The sequence below is a fragment of the Chiloscyllium plagiosum genome, chromosome 25 (genome assembly GCF_004010195.1).
Source record: "Chiloscyllium plagiosum isolate BGI_BamShark_2017 chromosome 25, ASM401019v2, whole genome shotgun sequence".
Classification (NCBI taxonomy): Eukaryota; Metazoa; Chordata; class Chondrichthyes; order Orectolobiformes; family Hemiscylliidae; genus Chiloscyllium; species Chiloscyllium plagiosum.
The window spans coordinates 12325999-12345538 of NC_057734.1; the positions used below are offsets into that span (position 1 = coordinate 12325999).

Below are 19540 nucleotides of genomic sequence, written 5' to 3' on the forward strand. Positions count from 1 at the left end.
TTGCTGGAATGTTACCAGGACCCATTTCTTTTGCAGTATCCAGTGCTTCCAGCTGTTTCTTGATATCATGTGGAGTGAATTGAATTGGCTGGAGAATGGTATCTGTAATGCTGGGGACCGCTGGAGGAGCCCGAGACATATCATCCATTCTGCATTTCTGACTGAAGATTGTTGCGAATGCATCAGCCTTATCTTTTGCACTGATGTGCTGGCCTACTTCCTCATTGACAATGGAGATATTTGTAGTGCTTCCTCCTTCAGTAAGGAGTATTTTGTCATAATATAGCTATTAATATAGATAGTAAATAATTGAAGACCAGCACTGATCCTTCTGACACTCCACTAGGCATAGACCATCAATTTGAAAATATCCTCTTTACACTCTGCTTCCTGTCTTAACTCCTCCCTCCAGAATATATTGCCCTCAATTCCAAGACCGCTTATCTTGTCTATTAACCTTTTATGTTACACCTTATCAAGACAAATTGGAAATAAAGTGTACTATAGCTGAGATTTCCCTTTTATCTTACTAGTTACATTCTCAAAAAAACTTAATACATTTGTTGAATGTGATTTTGTTTTCATAAAACCATGCTGAATTTGTCAGATCATATAAGTGCCTTGTTCAAATTTTCCTGATAATAGATTCTATTTTTCTGTGGTGACTGATGTCAGGCTAATTGATCTATAGTTCTTTGTTTTTCCTCCTTTCTTGAATAATTTTGTGACATTTGTGAACGTTTGATCCACTGGGAACATTCTAGAATCTAGGGGATTTCGTATAATCATAACCAGTGCATCCATTATCCCTGGAGCTAATTCCTTTAGAGCATTGTGGATTTGTCAGAATTTAGTCCCTTAGGTTTAAGTAGTTCTTTCTTTCTCTGCTGTTATTAATTAACTTACATTCCTCATTGTTATTTGACTTTTGTTAATTCTCCATTTTTAATATGTAATTTTTGTCTCATACCGCAAGGATAGACACAAAGCATGAATTCAACATCTCTGCCATTTTTTCATTCTCCTGTCTGCATTAAGGGACCTATGTTTACTTTAGCTACTTTACATTTGTAAACACTTTGGTTACCCTTTGTTGATTTCTAAAACACTCCCAATTTTTGGTCTTATAGCTTTCAAAATAAAAAAAATGTCTCTTCTTTTAACATAACAATATCCTCAAGCTCCCTAACAAGACATGAATAGATCTTTTTCATTTTGTTTTCGTGAAATGAACATTTTGAATTGCTTCTTTTAATCTTTCCTGCTTCTTTACTGCTATACCTTTTGATCTCTTTATCAAATCAACTTTAGCCTGCCCTTTTCTTTTACCAACATATTGTAATTGTTTAAGATTTTTGTTTTGGGATTGGAGTATGTCACTTTCAAATTTAACATGGATAAGGATTGTATTATAATTACATCTTTTCCTCAGAGAATATCTTACTAATTAACCTTGCCACAATACTCAACACTAGATTCGAAATAGCTCTATCAAGTTTTATCCACACCATATTGTGGGAGCAGACTGTTATAGAGTCATAGAGTCATACAGCACGGAAACAGATGCTTCAGTCTAACTTGTCCTCACTGACTAGACATCCCAATCTGACCTAGTCCCATTTGCTAGCATTTAACCCATTGTTCTAAAAGCATTTTACAAACTCAACGTTTAGACCATCATTGACAATTGGGTTCTTTCCAGTGTATATGAAGATTTAAGCCTGCTACTATTAAAAGCTCTAATTTTTCTTGAAACTGTATAACTGACGTTAGGGACCCTACAAACTATTCTCACCAGCATTTTCTGACCAATATCATTCCTAATCTCAGCTTGTATTGACTCTATTTCCTTATCATCTCAGCCAAGATCCTTTCCCACTATTGTTGTATGTCATCCTTTACTATCAGGATAATTCTTTCCCCCTTTCCTTTCTGTTAGCCTTTTCAAAATGGTGTGTACCCTGAAATAATAAATTACTCAACCTTACTTAACTTGTAACTATGTCTCTGTAATTAGATCTAATCATTTATCTCTATTTATACCGCTTGATCAACCTTATTATGAATGTGTCACACATTCACAAAAAAAGGCCTTAATTTAATTATTTTCTCTTATTATTCTATTCTATGGACTGTATTTGTGATATGCTTCTCCAGTTAAATAGTCCTGTCCCATTTGGTTTTTACCCAAATTATCACACTCTTCCATTGAGAACTTGAGTCTTTGATGCATTTTCATGATGGTCAAAAGGAGTGCTAGAAGATCATCCTGAAGTCTTCAGTTAGGTTTTTTGATATTGACTCTACGTCCAGAGTGAAGCTCCCCAGCAACGCTATGCAGTTTCCTTTGCAGCAAGCATAAACCAGACACAGGAAGAAACCTAAGCAAAGGAAACAGGTCATCCAAAGTGGCAGTATCCCAACATATTTACAATAGAAGCCGACAGGCACAACTTGACCTTATCACTCACCTATATCACTACGAAGCACCACAGATGATGATCATGATTATCATTGCCTCAAACAACAAACAAGCAATGCTGAAAATAGCACTATTGATATTGTGTATATTTATTTTCAGAACACAACTAATAAAGTGCCACAAAACAGGCATTAGCAAGACTGAAGGCCTTAATAGAAATAAAAAGGTGATGGGTTTGTAGATACAAATTTGATTAGAAGACTGAATACTGATTCCATCAGTGAGTATCAGTAGTTGCAAACTGAAGAAAAGACTACCACAGATCAAATGGGCTGAATAGCCTCCTTCTGTGCTGAAATGGTTGTATGATTTGATGAATAGTGTTTCAATATTGGCCAAGGACACTGGAGAATCCCTCGGTTTTCTTTGAATGGTCCAATGAACTTTTATTTATATCCATTCAAACAGAATGTTTTTGGTTTAGAATCTTCTATAATGTGTAGTACTAAGGCCCAGATTATGTGTTCACACCTTTGGTGTGGGGATTCAATTCATAAATTTCTGATTTAGAAGAGAAATTTTTTTAAGAGATTGCAAGCCATTCAGTCCATCATATCTGCACTGGCTCACTGAATGCCAAAAGAACATTACAGCGTTATGCCGTTCTCCTTACCTATCCCCATAAGCCTACATATTGTTTCAATTTAAATAATCATTTAAATTGAAACAATATGTAGGCCATTTTGAAAGACTTGCTTGACCCTGCCTCCACCATACTTTCAAACAATTCATTCCAGACCATCATAACTTATTGTGTGAAATGTTTTGTTTTGCTTCACATTGTATTTGCATATTTTGGGAATTACTTTAAAACAGTGGCTTTCTATTCTCAGTCCTTTTAGGAGCGAGAACAGTTTCTCTCAATCTACTCTATCCAGAATACTTATGATTTTGAAAATGTTTATAAAATCACCTCTTGGCTTTCTCCTCATCAAGCAAAACAATCCTAATTCCTTCAAAAAACTGAAGAAGGGTCACTGGACCTGAAATGCTAACTTTGATTTCTCTCCACAGATGCTGCCAGATCAGTTGAGATTTTACAGCAATTTCTGTTTCCATTCCTAATTTCTTCAATCTTTCCTTATAATTGAAAATTTTCATTTCTGGAAATACTCTTGTAACCTTAATCTAAGCCTGGGACGTTGTATACTTTATGTAATGTCACCTTTAATGACTTATGCATGACAGTGAATTTTTCAGCTTTTGCTTGTCTTTGATTTTAAGCCCCCACCTCCATCCCTCCAGCCTCTGCCTCTGACATCCCTGCCCTTTTAGCTGGCAAGGTTCTACATTCTAGAATTCACTCCCAAATGTTTCCGACCTCTTACCTTTCTTTCCTCCTTAAAATCCACGTCTGTGTTTGAATTCTGACCCTGTGGTCTAATACCTCCTTACTTGGCTTGGTGCCACATATTGTTTGATACTGCTTCTTTCTACCTTGCAATGTTTAACGAAGTTAAAGATGCCATGTAAGTTTTGATTAGATTAGATTCCCTACAGAGTGGAAACAGGCCCTTCAGCCCAACAAGTCCACACTGACCCTCCGAAGAGTACCCACCCAGATTCATTTCCCTACATTTACCTCAATTAATGCACCTAACACTACGGGCAATTTAGCATGGCCTATTCACCTAACCTGCATATCTTTGGACTGTGGGAGGAAAACGGAGCACCCGGAAGAAACCCATGCAGACACGGGGAGAATGTGCAAACCCTGTTGTCTGTATGGATTTCCACAAGTTGCACATAAGAGACTAGTAGAAAAAAATTAGAGGACATGAAATTGATGATAATTTAGTTGGTACTTATTTTGATGTGGAAGACATGAGAGATAACTATTTTTTCTCTGAGGGCTGGTATTATAAGTGGTATTTCTCATGGATCTGTACTGGGATTTTTGCCTTTCACTAAATATTAACTACACTGACAAAGAAGTAGGAAGCAGATGCTTTAATTTCAGAGCACAAGTGTGTTGAATGAATGGCAGCCAGGAGCTCTGAATGCTTTGATCAAGGGACCACTGCCCAACCTCCTGAGGTGAGAAGGTGGCTGCACAATTTTAGTTACCATGCATACAAACCTGCCCACTGCCGGGTTAATACCTCAGAACGAAGTCCTGAAGTGGTCACTAATTTGCCCATTTAAGGGACTCAATTGGCGTTAGGGTGGGAGGTCTGATCATTTACCTATCCACCTAGAACTTAACCCTGGTAAAGGCAGAAGCTGAAGGGTTCAGGCCTACTAGCATTCCATCTAATTAAATGCCCAATAAGCCTCAAAAGCGTGGCACAGTGAGCAAAGGGGAGACTGCCCTGCAAATTTATGATCACAATTGGAACCTCAGGAAAGATATTTGTCTGCGTTGGAACTAAGGCACAGGTTCACAGAATGGCGCCAGGATTTTACTATTAACTTACAAGGACAGGTCGCATAACCTTGGCTGGTATACATGACAACTTAGCAGTGCTACATAACCCAAGTTTAACACAATAATTAAATATTAAATGACACAAATACAATATAATTGAAATCAGGACAAGCAATTATGTTTACTTATCCAGAGAGACCTCCATTTGCTCAGGGGAATGAATATAAGTATAGCTTATCAAAGGTCTTCTTTACATACTGCATGCCATAATTAGCACATATTATTTACTCTGATTAAATATTTATGTAGTTTGAATAATTTAAATAGGGCAAACACTGACAATGAATATGAACTGAAAAATGCATTTTGTGTGTGGGTTTAAGGATTCTATAAAAAATCTCCTAAAATTTACAAAAGCTCTGACAAACATTGTGCAAGACCACATTCAGTTTCACGACTGATCACTTGGTAAATGAATTGGACAAAAAATGAGATGTCACAAATAAAGATGAATAGAACATCAAAAATGCTTAAGAAAGTGTAAAACATGAAAGAACAAAAAAAAGAGCAGCAGCAGGAACATCTCCAAAGCAGTTTAACTCAGTGTCTTAATTGAATCACTAATATTAGAAGTGTGCCACAAGGATTGGTGCTGGATCCATTGCTTTTTGTCATTTATATAAAAGATTTGGATGTGAACATAGGAAGTATAGTTAGTAAGTTTGCACATGACACGAAAATTGGAGATGTAGTGGACAGCAAAGAACGTTACCTCAGAGTACAATGGTATCTTGTTCAGATAGGCCAACAGGCCAAGGACTGGCAGATGGAGTTTAATTTAGATAAAAATGTGGTGCTGCATTTTGGAAAGGTAAAATCAGAGCACACTTAAGGGCAAGGTCCTGGGAGTGTTGCTGAACAAAGAGACCTTGGAGTGCAGGTTCATAGTTACTTGAACGTGGAGTCGCAGGTGGACAGGATAGTGAAGAAGGCATTTGGTATGCTTTCCTTTACTAATCAGAGCATTGACTGTAGGAGTTTGCAGGTCATTTGTAGCTGTACAGGACATTGGTTAGGCCACTTTTGGAATATTGTCATCTCCCTCCTTTCAGAAGGATGTCGTGAAACTTGAAAGGGTTCAGAAAAGATTTATAGTACAAGGATGTTGCCAGGGTTGGAGGATCTGAGCTGTAGAGAGAGGCTGAATAAGTTGGGGTTGTTTTCCCTGGAGCTGAGAGATGACCTTATAGAGGTTTATAAAATCATGAGGGGCATGTTTAAGGTAAATAGACACGGTCTTTTCCCTGGTGTGGGGGGTGGGTGGTATGGGAGGTGCTATAGAACTAGAGGGCATAGGTTTAGGGTGAGAGAGGAAAGATATAAAAGTGACCCAAGGGCAAATGTTTCACGCAGAGGGTGGTGTGTGTATGGAATGAGCTGCCAGAGGAAGTGATGGAGGCTGGTATGGGTATATGAATAGGAAGGCATCTGGATGGGTATATGAATAGGAAGGGTTTAGAGGGATGGTCATGTGCCGGCAAATGGGACTAGATTAGGTTAGGTTGGCATGGATGAGTTGGACAAAAGGGTCTGTTTCTGTGCTGTACATCTCTATGACTCTAAGTACCTTTAAGATTCCCACAAACCACACTGTAGGCATCTTCATTTGTACATAAGTGATAGTAACCAAAATCATTTATCATTTAACCAAAATCAAAGCAAGTTATTTCCACAGACTTTTAGCCAACTTGTCCTTACTATGTGAAATTAAATGTCATAAGTTATGAAAAGTGGGGGGAGAGAAACAGAGTTAACATTCCAGGTGTGTGATCTTAGATCAGAAAGGAGCAGTGAAAATGAAACGTAGTTAATGCATTTGCCAAACATTATTTCTTTATTTTCAAAATGTCTGATTTCATAAACATATGTTTATGTGTCAAAACCCCAAAATTCCTTCTCTAATGGCATTGTGGCTCTACCAACACCAAAAGGATTGCAGAGGTTCAAGAAAGCAGATCACCACCCATCTTCCCCAGGGCAATTAACAGAAGCAATAAATGCTAGCCTATACCATTGGTACCTACATCCCAAGACTGAATAAAACAACTAAATCTGAAGAAGGATTTCTGGATACCAAACATTAACTCTGTTTTGTTTCACCACTAAGAACCTGAAGCAGGAGCAAGCAATTCATTCCTTTTGAGCCTGTTCCAGCATTTAATACAATCATGGCTGATTTAATATTGGCCTCAATTACACTTTCCCACCCGCTCTCCACAACCCTTTAACCCTTTACTCATTCAAGATCTGTCTATCTCCTCCTTAAATTTATTCAATGTCCCAGCATCCACTGAACTCTAGAATAGTGAATTCCATGAATTCAATGGACACTTTCAGAGAAGTAGAATATAGAACATAACAGTGCAGTACAGGCCCTTCATCCCTCGAAGTCACACCAACCCATGACACCAATCTGAAGCCCATCTAACCCACACTATTCCATTTTTCATCCATATGTTTATCCAATGACCATTTAAATGCCCTTAAAATTGGCAAGTCTACTACCGTTGCAGGCACAGCGTTCCACATCCTTACTACTCTCTGAGTAAAGAACCTATCTCTGACATCTGCCCTATATCTATCACCGGCAGGGAACAGGAGAATCAACGTTTCGGGCATAAGCCCTTCTTCAGGAAACGTCGATTCTCCTGTTCCCTGGATGCTGCCTGACCTGCTGCGCTTTTCCAGCAACACATTTTCAGCTCTGATCTCCAGCATCTGCAGTCCTCACTTTCTCCTCCTATATCTATCACCCACAATTTAAAGCTATATCCCCTCGTATTAGCCATCACCATCCGAGGAAAAAGGGTCTCATTGTCCATCCTCACTAATCCTCTGATCATCTTGTAATGTCTCTATTAGGTCACCTCTCAACCTTCTTCTCTCTAACAAAAACAGCCTCAAGTCCCTCAGCCTTTCCTCATAAAACCTTCCCTCCATACCAGGCAACATCCTAGTAAATCTCCTTTGGACCCTTTCCAAAGCTTCCACATCCTTCCTATAATGTGGCTTTTAAATTTGCTATCCCTTATCTTGAAACTATAACATCTTGGTTTAGATTGACCCACAAGTGCTTTCTACTGCTGCCAGACCTGCTGAGTTTCTGCAGCAATTTCTGTCACTGTGGGTTTCAGATCTCCAGCACCTGCACTGGTTTTATTCAATTTAAACTATATAGAGATGTTTAGAATAATAGTGCATTCCTCCAACAGGTCCGTTCAGAAAAAAAAGCAAGGCCGAGATAGATTAGTGAATGGAACAGTAACTCCTGTGAGGAGGAGAGGCGCTGACCCCATATTTTGAAAACGCGTTTCTCTATTGGTGGGGCGTATTACCATTTAGACACATGTTTGAGCCCGTAGTCTTGGCGGAAGCGGTTCTGGTTACCATGAGCGACGGGGACATCGGAGCCAAACGGTCGGATTTAACCGGGAGCTCGGGTTGAAAGGCGGCCGAACGGCTGGTGGGTGTCTGCTGTCTTCGAGCGGCCCTCCCGCTGTGCCCAGGAACCCGGGGACACTCGCTTTCCCTCCCCTCGCTGCTATCACAACTCGAGAGTGGCGGCCTGGTGAGGCCTGGGATTAAAACCAGGATAATATTCCTTCCTCCCCCTCCCCCCCGTCAGGGCCCTGCTCTGAATGAAAATACTGAGATGGCGTTTGTATAAACCTCAGTCCTAGACAACCTGATTTCACGAAACATTTCGGTGTTTCAGAGATTGAAAGCAAGGTTTAAGAGTCATTAAGACAGACACATGAGCAGGTGGGGATTAGAGGGATTTGGACTGTGTTGTAGGGCATTAGTTTAGAAAGGAATCCTGGCCTGCACAGACCCAAGGTCTTGTTCCTGTACTGTACTATTCTATGTCTCAAAAAGCAGGAGAAATAGTGGCTGGATGGTGCAAATTAATCTAAATCAACATTACATGCGTCAATAATCACTTTGTGTGTGAAATCATTTTAAAATTCTCATCAACCTGTTCAGCAATGTTATGATACACCTCTGCAACAGGTGGGACTTGAACCCAGGTCTCCTGGCTCAGAGGAATGCTGTTAGAGTCATAGAGATGTACAGCATGGAAACAGGCTCTTTGGTCCAACTCGTCCATAGCTGACCAGATATCCCAAATTAATCTAGTCTCATTTGCCAGCACTTGGCCCATAATCCTCTAAACCCTTTCTGTTTATAAACCCATCCAGATGCCTTTTAAATGTGGGCAGCACGGTGGGCGGCATGGTGGCACAGTGGTTAGCACTGCTGCCTCACAGCGCCAGAGACCCGGGTTCAATTCCCGCCTCAGGCGACTGACTGTGTGGAGTTTGCACGTTCTCCCCGTGTCTGCGTGGGTTTCCTCCGGGTGCTCCGGTTTCCTCCCACAGTCCAAAGATGTGCAGGGTCAGGTGAATTGGCCATGCTAAATTGCCCGTAGTGTTAGGTAAGGGGTAAATGTAGGGGATGGGTGGGTTTCGCTACGGCGGGTTGGTGTGGACTTGTTGGGCCGAAGGGCCTGTTTCCACACTGTAATCTAATCTAAAAATGTTGTAATGGTATGAGCCTCCTCTGGCAGTTCATTTCCATACACATACCACCCTCTGTTTGAAAAGGGTGCCCCTTAGGTCCCTTTTAAATCTTTTCTTTCTCACCTTAAACCTATGCCCTCTAGTTCTGAACTCCCCAACCCCAGGGAAAAGATCTTGTCTATTTACCCTATCCATGCCCTTCATGATTGTATAACCCCCTTAGCCTCTGATGCTCCAGGGAAAATAACCCCAGCCTATTTAATATTTCTCTGTAGCTCAATCCCTGGCAACATGCTTGTAAATCTTTTCTGAACCTTTTCAAGTTTCACAACATCCCTAACTACTGCACAATAACTCATGTTTGTGCCAGTCATATTATTTTGGACTCCAATAGTCTGACCATGGCCTGTTTCTTACAGGGCTGTACTACACCAACATAAGTTTAAAGTAATATACATTCAAACTCAAATTGAGCCCCACTGATTCTTTATCCAGTTACAGTAACTCAGTTTTAGTCAATATGGTTTCCCTAGAGCTATGGGGATCCTTGTTGCGTAAATCATGAAAAAGCAAGTCACCAGGTAATAGGGAAAGCAAATAACAGTTGTTTTTACTTGAAAAGTAATGGAGCAGAAAAACAAAGCAATCTTTCTAAAAATATGCAGGACACAAAATATGCCACACTGTGCTTGGAATATTGTGAACAGTTTTGGGCCCCTTATCTAAGGAAAAATATATTGGCATTTGAGGGCAGCCCAGAGAAGGCTCAGTGGGTTAGTTCTATATGGATGGATTTCCTTAGGAGAGATTGAGTAATTTGTACTCGTTGGAGTTTGGGAAAATGAGAGAAAATCTTATTGAAACATAGATTATTTGAGGGCTTGACAGGGTACATTGGAGCAGTTGTTTCTCCTTGTAGGAGAGTCTAGAACTGGAGGACATAACCTCAGACTTAGGCGCTGCCTAGTCAGTGTAGAGATGAGGAATTATTTTTTTCCTTCGAGTATGGTCTGTCTGTGGAATTCTTTACCAAAAAGGCTAACTGAGGTTGTTAAGTACATTTCAGGCTGAGATTCAGATTTTCAATCAGTAACAGAATCAAAAGTTATGATTTAAAGGCAGGAAACTGGAGTTGAGGTTTATCAAATCAACAAGTATCTCATTGAGTGGTGGAGCAGACTTGATAGGCTGAATGGCCTACTTGTGCTCCTGCATTTTATGATAGGAAGCAAAGAGTAGTGTACAGTATTTCAATTTTTGACATACAAGTGAAAAGTTTTTGTAATTTTGTGCTACGTTCGGACAATGAACAATTGTTAACCATCTCTGCAATGGCAGTAAATTACTTGAGTAGCTTAAAAACCAAGGACTGAAACACACTTTAGACACCAATTTAATCATTATGAAAATGGTAGATAATGACAACTGGGAGACATGCAAGTGTGAGGTCTTGACCTCTCGAGGTTGGCTGACTGGAGGTACGTTGGAAGAGGGGAGCGGCAACAGAAGGCTCAGTCAAAGGCAGCCCAGAGGAGACAAGGCCAGCAAATCCTGCATCTTCTCAGCCCACTGTCGTCATCTACAGCTAATGCAACAGAAACTGCAGTGGCAGAGTGAGGCTACTGACCCACACCAGGCAATATTTAACAGTGCTGATCATCAAAGTGAAAACCATTGTATCACAAAACAGAAGGTTACCAAGCTAAATTAGTCTTTCACAATTTGACTGAGGTTATGTTAAGTAAGCATGTAACATGAAATGACAAAGGCTAAGTGCTGTATGAGATTAGATCAATGCCTGCAAAAACCGGATTTGTGTGTGTAGAACCATAGAATCCCTACAGTGTAGAAGCAGGCCATTCAGCCCATCAAATCCACACCAACCCTCAGAGTAGCATTTCACTCAAAGCCACCACCTACCCTATCCCTGTAACTTTGCATTACCCATGGGTAATCCATCAAGCCTGCACATCTCTGGACACTCTGGGCAATTTAGCATGGCCAGTCCACCTAACTTGCACATCTTTCGACTGTGGGCGGAAACCAGAACAACTGGAGAAAATCAACACTGACGTGGAAATTGTGCAAACTCCATACCTGAGGGTAGAATTGAACCCAGGATCCTGGCACTGTGAGGCAGCAGTGCTAACCACTGAGCCAGCATGCCATCTGTAGATCTGTTATTTATAACAATGCCAGTTAATAACATTGCATTACAACTTCCATGTGACAATAGTTTAGATAATATTTGCAGTTATAAATACTAATGTTTCCCTGTTTGACAGTTCAGTGAATAAATGGTTAACATTGTGGAGGTATTAAAGAAAAAGACGACAAAAATCTTTGATGATGCTGACCAGAGCAGTCATTGGTATGTTAGATGAGATCTCAGTGACTGGATTAGGGTGGACGAAGCAGGGTTGTCACTACTGTTTTCTATTCAGTGAGCCCTTGTTGGGGAAAAAAACCTGCCCCTTGCATCTCCTTTGAACTTGCCCCCTCTCATCTTAATACCCTAGTATTAGACATTTCAATTCTTGGAAAAAGATTCTGATCATCAACCCTATCTATGCATCTCATAATTTTGTAGGATTCTATCAAGTCTCCCCTCAACCTGTACCACTCCAGAGAAACAACCCAAGGTTTTCTAGCCTCTCCTTATAGCTCATACCTTCTAATCCAGGTAGCATCATGGTAAACCTCTTCTGCATCCGCTCCAAAGCCTCTACATCCTAATGTGGCAACCAGAATTGAATTCAGTACTCTTAAGTGTGGTCTAACCAAAGTCTTATGAAGCTGCAACATGATGTCCTGACCCTTGTACTGAGCTCCCCGACCAATAAAGGCGAACATGCCGTTTGCCTTTCAGGGAGCTATGGACTTGAACCCCAAGATCCCTCTGTACATTAATGCTGTTCAGGGTCATGCCTTAACTGTATACTTTACCTTAACATTTGATCTCCCAAGTTGCAGGATCTCACACTTACCCAGATTAAACTACATCTGCCATTTCTCTGCCCATATCTGATATAACTGATCTATATCCCGCTGTATCCTTTGACAACTTTCTTCACTATCGACAACGCCACCGATCTTTGTATCGTATGCAAACCTACTAAGCCACCCATCTACATTTTCATCCAAGTCATTTACATATATCACAAACAATATATATAATATTAAAGGGTGGTATTTAAGCAGGTTACTAGAATGTCTTGACATCAGTGAAGCATGCTCCAAATGAAGGTATTCACAGACATGCAAAGAAAGGAAGTAGGGGCAATATAATATCGGGCTATTTTTGAAAATTCAAATTGTAGAACGCATAACGTCATGTACCACTAAATTTAATTTGATTTTATAGATCCCAAGATGGCTTTACCTACAATTCCATCCAGGTGGAGTAGCCGAAATAGAGTCCTGGAACAGCAGATTATTCGTCAGCGGGATCAGGAGGAGCGCCTTCGTAGGCAGTGGGAGATGCATCGTCAGTACTTCCAAAAACAAGACGTGCGAAGCAATAAACAGGCACAATGGAGTTCAAGACAGTCTTTTCAGCAAAGGTAGAAAGCAAAAATCAGGATTTTGTTAGGAGACTGCTTATTCTTTAGAATATGCAGTTGGGGATCACTTTGAATGGGAAGTTGAAGAGTTATTTGTTTAGCAAGATAGAGATAGTTGGATATTAGTTAGTTGGCCTGTATTGTAGTTTACTTCCCTTTTTCTAGACGAGTTGACTGTTGCTGGGATATATTTATAAAGATGCTAGATGACAACAGTTGTTCACACATAAACCAAGGAGGTGAATGGATTGTTGTAACTCGGTAATGACACAACCAAGATTGATTGCAATAAACACAGAGAATGCTGTAGAAATTCAGTAGATCTGGCAGCATCTGTGAAGAGAAAAACAGAGTTAACATTTAATCCAATATGAGTGTTCTTCAGAACTCTGGACTCGAAATGTTAACTGTTTTTCTTGCTGCAGATGCTGCCATATCTGCTGAGTTTCTCCAGCATCCTGTGAGTTCGTTTCAGATTTCCAACAAGGATGGGTTCTGGGTTCACTGTTTTTCATCACTGTAAAGGACAATGGTTAGGCCGTATTTGAAATATTGCATGCAGTTCTGGTCTCCTTCCTATCAGAAGGATGTTGTGAAACGTGAAAGGGTTCAGAAAAGATTTACAAGGATGTTGCCAGGTTTGGAGGATTTAAACTATAGGGAGAGGCTGAATAGGCTGGGTCTATTTTCCCTGGATAGGATAAACAGATGAAGTCTTTTCCCTCGGGTGGGGGAGTCCAGAACTAGAGGGCATAGGTTCAGGGTGAGAGAGGAAAGAAGCAAAAGAGACCTAAGGGACAACGTTTTCACGCAGAGGGTGGTGCATGTATGGAATGAGCTGCCAGAGGAAATGTGGAGGCTGGTACAATTACAGCATTTAAAAGGCAACTGGATGGTTATATGAATAGGAAGGGTTTAGCGGGATATGGGCCAAATGCTGGCAAATGGGACTAGATTAGGTTAGGATATCTGGGCAGCGTGGACGAGTTGGATCGAAGGGTCTGTTTCCACGCTGTACATCTTTATGACTCTATCTGCAGAATTTTGAGTTGATTTAAGATTGACTGCATCTTGACCCAATGGCTTTAGTTTATTTTTTTGAAGCAGTAAGACTGAGAATGCAGATATGATTATGTCTGACCAACAGAATCATGGTGACTCCTCTTTTTCTCTGTCTCTATTAGTCTCTCACTCTCCCCCACTTCCCCATCCAAACAAATCATTGCCCAGGGTTCTAGTATAACAGTAGAATCGCTATTGCTGATCAAACTAGGATCAGCTAAGTCAGTGTGGAGTAAGGATCAAATCTGTTACTTCTATGACCTGTATATGTTTGTATCAGACTACTTCACATATTTATGAGTTAGATGCACAGTTATTTTATTAAATAGTATTGTATCTGGTAAGTATCATAGTTGGTTTGAATGCTCTTTGAAATTCAAGATCAAATGTAAGCATTGCTGTTGTCATTTATATCTGAAGGCCAGAAAAAGCAATTTCCTTGGAGTGGAGATGGAACAGGACAAAACCACACCTAATATGTCATTTAATTTCCAGTCTTATGAGAATACTGGCTGGCCCTAGTTGTTGACAGATTGGGATTTTTAAAAAAAGGCAATTAACAGGTTTATGTAGGTTAAACTATTTTAATCTGTGTGCTCTGCAAGCATATGACATTGATCAGGTTAAAAAAAAAGAGGACATACGTATTTCTGTAGCTTCCCATGATCAATACAAAAAAAAGACCCTTTTTTAAGTGTAAATGTTAGGTCCAGTGTAAATATCAAGATCTATTTGATCTTGAATTCCAGAAAGCATTCAAACCAGCTATGCTATCCACCACATACAATACTCTTTAAAAAAAAATTACACATCTGATTCAAATATAGAGTCATAGAGATGTACAGCATGGAAACTGACCCTTCGGTCCAACCCGTCCATGCTGACCAGATACCCAACCCAATCTAGTCCCACCTGCCAGCACCTGGCCCATATCCCTCCAAACCCTTCCTATTCATATACCCATCCAAATGCCTCTAAAATGTTGCAATTGTACCAGTCTCCATCCCTTCCTCTGGCAGCTCATTTTATACACGTACCACAATTGATATTGGTTGTGTCATTACTAATTAGATAGTAATTAAGGTCAAGGCTATCAGAGCGATTGGACTAGAACTTTGTGATATGAATCATTTATTCATGGTTCAGACAAGGGAATGTTTAAGTAGCTTCCTTTCTTTGGCAGTATGTCAGCATACCACCGAAATCGCCAACAGCAGGAAAAATTATGTAACCTGGAGCAACGACGGAAAAAACTGCAGTGCTTACTGCAAGAGGAGCAAGATCTCCTTGAAGCCGAGCTTCGTGAACTAAAGATAGACACGAGGTCTGTTATCCAGGATGCAAAGGAGACGGCCGAGGAACTGAAATCTGCCCGTGAGGAGCGAAGGAAAAAGGTAGGATTAGATTTCACAGTAAAATGTTAGCTTAGAGTTCCCAGGTGGTCTAGGTATTAACTGGTTTGGATCTGAGCCATATGGATCAGGAAAGTCACTGGTCTGCATTAAGTTGGCTGATTGCAATAAAACAGGGGTTAGTCACTGAAGTTATATTTGGCATTAGTAGGCTGGGAATTTGCAGGGGAGCTGGTTAAGTAAGTTAGCCAGGTTGTTATGCGTATCCAATTGTGCATGCTGGAAAGTGTCTCTGCATCAGGCCTAGTTGTTATACTTCCATGATGGAATATCCTGATGACATTCATTGTTAAGACTTACAATTCAAGGATTACAAATGGCAGTGCTTGAATATCTAGGAATGAATTACACTCTGTAATTTAATCAATAAAGAATAATGGATACCTAGGCATAAGTTACAACATGTAACCAAATCTATGCATTTAAAGTGCTTTCATATATAGAATAATTGATGCCAAGGAGTGAGTTGCTGGTTAAAATTTAATAGATAATGTAGATTTATGATATCCCTTCAAAATAAAACAATACTTTGCATTTATATAACGCATTTACTTTGATTTTAAAAAAAACCAAAGACAATCATCGGAGTGATGTTAGACAAAATTTGATGCTTTATAATGTGTCACATGGTACATTTCAACTTGCACTTGAAATAAAATAAACAGATTACAGATATTTATGGGAGGATTTAGAAGCTGGTTGAATTATCGTGTTTTTCTTTTATATGATTTACTTCTATAATGAATGTAACAACTCAGTTACATTCAATGGGACCTAAGGGAATGAGAGTCAAAATTTCTTTATTAACAAAAATAAAACAATACTAGTTTTATTGTACAGTTGGTGACCTGTCAAAGTTCAAAGCTCTGCATTCCTTGTAATTCCATTCTTGGGCAGGTAGTTACTCCATTAACTTCCCAAACTAGAAATCTAAAGCCTGGAAACTTTATCTGCCCGATTTTTTTTGAGTGGATCCGTGAACTGACACTGTAACTGTTCAGACACTTGCAAGAAATTGGGAAGTATTATCTCACTTGATATTTGGACTGAATGTAAAAAATGCCAATTGATAGGGGAGTGGGATGATTGTGTGGCATGAAAAAATACACTGTGAGGTTATAAATTCACTCTATCTATGTTTATGCTGTCTCATTGTCCTCCTACTTCTTCAACCTCTCTCTCTGTCTTCAGTATCAGCTTGCCCCACTACCTCTACTTCTGCAGAGGTTCAAACAAAGCAGTGTATGAAGATACCTGTTTCCTTCATGTCGTGAAGCATCATTTTAGTATAGTACCTAGGCAGTACAAACATGGAAGATACAGTATTTTAAAAAGTAAACTAATTTTTAATTACTGGTCTATAATACTTTTTCACTATTTTATGTTTCAGGTAAATGTTTATATCTGTGTTTTTAATCTGTTTTTGGTTAGGTATTTTAATATTATTTCAATAATCTGGAAAATTCCAAAATCCAAATACGATTTGGTCCCACAAGGTCAAACAGATGTTATCAGAAATGAGCCATAAACCAATGTTGGAATTGAAAACATTTTCTAAAAAGAGCTTTTTTTTTACAGCTGTCTGGTAGCAATCTTAGCTGACTATTTCTCTTTTAGTTTCAGGGGCACTGTGATAAATTAGGAGGTCCTAACAAGTAGGCCTGATGCACAGACACTTTCCAGCATGCACCCTGCTAAGGCCAACTAACTCAACACACATGAGGGATAAGACCTTGAAGCTATAAGGATGTTACTAAGTATCACATTGTATGGTGACTTTTCCTGCTGACTCAGAAGGTGGACTTTAAAGTATAAATCCTTCATGTTTATCTTGCTGTTGTTTGTTGTGGGTGGCACGGTGGTTAGCACTGCTGCCTCAGCGCCATTGACCCGGGTTCAAGTCCCGCCTCAGGTGACTCTCTGTGTGGAGTTTGCACATTCTCCCCATGTCTGCGTGGGTTTCCTCCGGGTGCTCTGGTTTCCTCCCACAATGCAAAAATGTGCAGGTTAGGTGGATTGGCCATGCTAAATTGTCCGTAGTGTTAGGTGAAGGAGTAAATGTAGGGGAATGGGACTTGGTGGGTTGCGCTTTGGCAGGTCAGTGTGGACTTGTTGGGCCGAAGGGCCTGTTTCCACACTGTAAGTAATCTAATCTAAAATGAATTAATGTATAATTCTGGTACAACTGGAATAATGAAGCTTTGCGCATAGAAATACTCACTTCTTGACTTTCTTAGAGTGAAATATAAGAACATAAGAAATAGGAATAGCAGTGGGCCATTTGGCTGTTTGTACCCACTGCACTATTCGGTACGATAATTGCTGATCTAGCACAACTGCAGTTTTCCTCATATTGTCATATAATTTAATTCTCTTGGTACCCGAAATCTAATGATCCCAATTTTGAATGTACTCTGATTGAGGATCCACAAATCTCTGGGTACTGAATTCTGATGTTTTCAACCTTGAGTGAAGAAATTTCCCTGCACCATAGTTCTATATTATTCGATTTTATATTATTTATCAGTTATCTCACTTATTTTCAAGCTGTAACTCTTAGTTCTAGACTTCTCAATCGGGGGAACCTCCTCCTATCAAACAATTGAAGGGGTTTGGTGAGGAGAAATGGCGATCTAGCGGTAAAGTCACTGGGCCAATAATTCTGAGGCCCGTCAATTCCGTTCACAGTTTGGTTTTGTGCAATTTCACATTTTTTAATCTTCTTCTCCATTTTTGCCTCTTCTTTATAAATTTGCAAAATCAAGAGAGCCAAATAAATTTGCTGTATCTGTTCTGTCAGAATCCATTTGAACCAGAATTTCCGTTCTTCTTTCTCTATCCAGCATCTCTGCTAAGTTCAGTTAGGAGTAACTCTTCTAATTCAGAACATGTAAACATAATCATAAATATTGCTCTGCACGTTCACATGGTGTGAAGAAAAGCTTCTTAAGCGTTCACTTCTGGTCTTATCTCATCAAGTGGTTCCTTCATCTGCATTTGTAAAAGTTCAGAAATTGTAGAAGGTAAAAATATCCAGCTCTGATTATGAGAGAATACTATTTCACACCAGAGCTATATTAATATTCAGTCAGATACTGGGCAGTACAGACACACCCTTAAAATATTAGGTTGCCTTGTGGAAATGAATAGCACCACTGTAACCTGAAAAAAATAGCAAAGGCAAAGCTGCAGACTTGTAATCAGACCCATAACCCCAACTTATATCTACATCATTGTAATATTCATTCAGTTCAGTTGATTCCTGACAGAATTCCTAAATTCAGTTAATAAATCTTGAATATAAATTGTCTTCATTGATCAGAGCATTGAATATAAGAGTTGGGACATCATATTGCGGTTGTATAGGATGTTGGTGAGGTCACTTTTGGGGTAGTGTGTATAGTTCTGGTTGCCCTGCTATACAAAGATGTTATTACATTGCAATGGGTGCAGAAAAGGTTTACAAGGATATTAATGGAACTGTGGATGTAGGTTTGTTCGCTGAGCTGAAAGATTCATTTTCATGAAAATGAACCTTCCAACTCAGCAAAGAAATCTACATCCAGAACTTCAACCTGAGCTACAAATCTTCTCAAAACTCAAAACTGGAATGTTTGAGTTATAAGGAGAAGCTCAATAGACTGTTATTTTTTTACCCTGGAGCATAGGATGTTGAGGGGTGACCTTGTAGAGGTTTATAAATCATGAGGGGCATAGATAAGGTAATTAACAAAAGTCTTTTCCTTAGATTAGGGGAGTGCAAAACTCAAGGCACAGGTTTAAGGTGAGAGGGGAAAGATTTAAAAGGGACCTGAGGCACAACATTTTCACACAGAGGGTGATTTGTATGTGGAATGAACTGCCAGCAGAAGTGACAATTACAAGTACAGTTACAACATTTTAAAGACACTTGGGCAGGTACATAAATAGGAAAGGTTTAGAGAGATATGAGCCAAATGCAGGCATGTGGGACTAGTTAGTTTGGGAAGTCAGGTCGGCATGGGCGAGATAGACCAAAAGATCTGTTTCCGTGCTGTATGTCTCTGTGACTCTAAATCTCATGTCAGTATTGG

At 39.7% G+C, this 19540-nt stretch overlaps 1 protein-coding gene across 3 annotated transcripts in view; it reads left to right on the top strand.

Annotated features, from left to right (window-relative positions):
- The first annotated feature begins 8263 nt into the window (after window positions 1–8263).
- LOC122562566 (trichoplein, keratin filament binding) overlaps window positions 8264–19540 on the top strand; it is a 32819-nt gene continuing 21542 nt past the window's right edge. For 2 of the 3 annotated variants that reach the window (XM_043715501.1, XM_043715499.1), the window contains exons 1-3: window positions 8264–8373; window positions 12795–12993; window positions 15239–15449. In XM_043715501.1, the coding sequence (XP_043571436.1) occupies window positions 12803–12993; window positions 15239–15449 (402 nt within the window). In that variant the 5' untranslated portion in view covers window positions 8264–8373; window positions 12795–12802. The other variant, XM_043715500.1, reaches the window with a different exon arrangement.